The sequence below is a fragment of the Chaetura pelagica genome, unplaced genomic scaffold (genome assembly GCF_000747805.2).
Source record: "Chaetura pelagica isolate M959 unplaced genomic scaffold, ChaPel_1.0 scaffold271, whole genome shotgun sequence".
NCBI lineage: Eukaryota > Metazoa > Chordata > Aves > Apodiformes > Apodidae > Chaetura > Chaetura pelagica.
In genome coordinates, this window is record NW_009952106.1 from 1,694,276 (window position 1) to 1,696,096 (window position 1,821).

General features: G+C 50.7%; 1 protein-coding gene across 1 annotated transcript in view; it reads right to left on the bottom strand.

Annotated features, from left to right (window-relative positions):
- Positions 1 to 505, bottom strand: part of TMEM63B (transmembrane protein 63B) — a 21,303-nt gene extending 20,798 nt beyond the window's left edge. Inside the window, exon 1 of the mRNA XM_010006102.1 lies at positions 329 to 505. Coding sequence (XP_010004404.1) covers positions 329 to 505 — 177 coding nt within the window. The remainder of the gene's footprint in view (positions 1 to 328) is intronic.
- Positions 506 to 1,821: the final 1,316 nt, after the last annotated feature.

Consider the following 1,821-nt stretch of genomic DNA (forward strand, 5'->3'; position numbering starts at 1 on the left):
CAGGAATGAGCAAAGCCTTTGCGTGGGTAAAGCTGCAGGGACTTGGTAACATAAGTAGGAGTTTTGAGTTGCAAGACTGACTTAAGCTGACTCATGTACCTAGGAAAATTTGTAACACCCTTTTCACGGGGTCAGTGTGGTGGTATTTGAGTTAAGTCAATAATGGCTAAGCACACAATGGCTGGGGGACATGATCAGGGCCATAAAGTCAGTGGGCAGGAAAGGAAGGGATGGCATTTGGGGTCCTTAACTCTAACTGCGTGACCACAGTCATCCCTTCACAGCTAAATAGGTGGCAAATTGTTGAAGCAATGTTAGGTAGACTTACAAGAAAGCACATAAAGTCAAGGGCTAGGACGGTAGGCACCCCACCAAAGGGCAGCCCCTGCAGCACAGTGCTGCGGATGCGGGCACTGTAGCAGTAGTCCTTGGTACTGTTGTTGCATGTGGAGGTTTTGCAGGTGGCCCCTGCTGAGCCAAGGGTGGCAATCACGTAGGGAAGCATCTCTACAGCTTCATCGTTTTCCCTGGGGAACGGAGAGAAAGGCTTGGTTAGACACACGCCAGCTGGACGACTGTGTCGCCCTATTGGAACGAGGACCCAGCCTTGCCTGCTATCTCAGGCTCCTCTGTGCTACTGGGTTTCCCTGGGAACCACTGTCCAGGGGCAACATCATCTGAAGAACCCTGCTGAGTTTGGTGGGGTGATGGAAAAGCCCAGGTGCTTCAGCAGCTTTGGTGCCACCACACAGTCCTGGAGCTCTCTTCCTTTTTCCTCCACTCTTGCACCATTTTAGGTGTGTCTCTTTCTCACTGACTACTCTTCCTGAGGTCAGTGTCTCAGCCCCTTCCTCTCAGCAGGGAGAACGTTTACATACAGAAAGAATGAAAGGGTGAGGAGGTGGGGACATGAAGTCACATCTGGATGATGGAAACAAACTGCTACGGGACAGTTGCTGCATCATGATCCCACAATTTCCTTTGCCTGGCTTCCTGCCATTAGCTTTATTAGGCTGAATCACCACCCTGTGCTTACTGCAGGGCTCAGCCCCCAGCTCCCAGGGCACCCATCAGGGGCTGGTTACAACCCCTGCTTGTCTTCTTTCTTTTCTCTGACTTGGATGCCTTTAGAAGCAACCACTCTGAGGGCAGAGAGAGGAGGCTTAGGCTCTACTATTAAGCTTACCAAACATTTTATTCCATTCAGTGCCTTCCCCAGACTGCTGCAAGACCAGCAACTGGGTTTGCATCAGCATCAGTGCAGCATCACTGCATGGACATGGGGACATACTCCACTTGGGTAGAGCAGCTCTATTAGGAACATAAAGACCATGGTAGCAATGGATACATGCAAACTGAGCATCACCAGGATGGTCTAGAAATAACAGACAGTAGAAACACAACTGCTTTGTGGAACAGGGGAGAGAAAACCCCATCAGTTCCAGAAGGAAGCAGTGATTACAGTTGGAAAGATCTTCTCAGGCTGTCAATCCCTGAAACATTCTGCTTACCCTGCATCCCCCAACCACCCCAAAACTTTCACTACCATCCTAATCCACACAAAAGTGCTGGCCGGCACAGCATCACTGCTGGACAATGCTCGGAGGCTGCTTACCCAAGCCCAGAAAGGCCATCGTGGTAGACTGGGCAAAACAGAAACCACTTGCCCAAAGCACAAGAAAGTCACCACCACTGTGCTGGTTTCAGCCTCTTGTCCCAGAGTTGTCACCAGCCCTGCTCTTCTAGCTCTGCATTGGATAGTGACATTAGGAGAGAGGCCACAGGGCACTTTCCTCCAGCTCACGGGTACATCCTGACAAT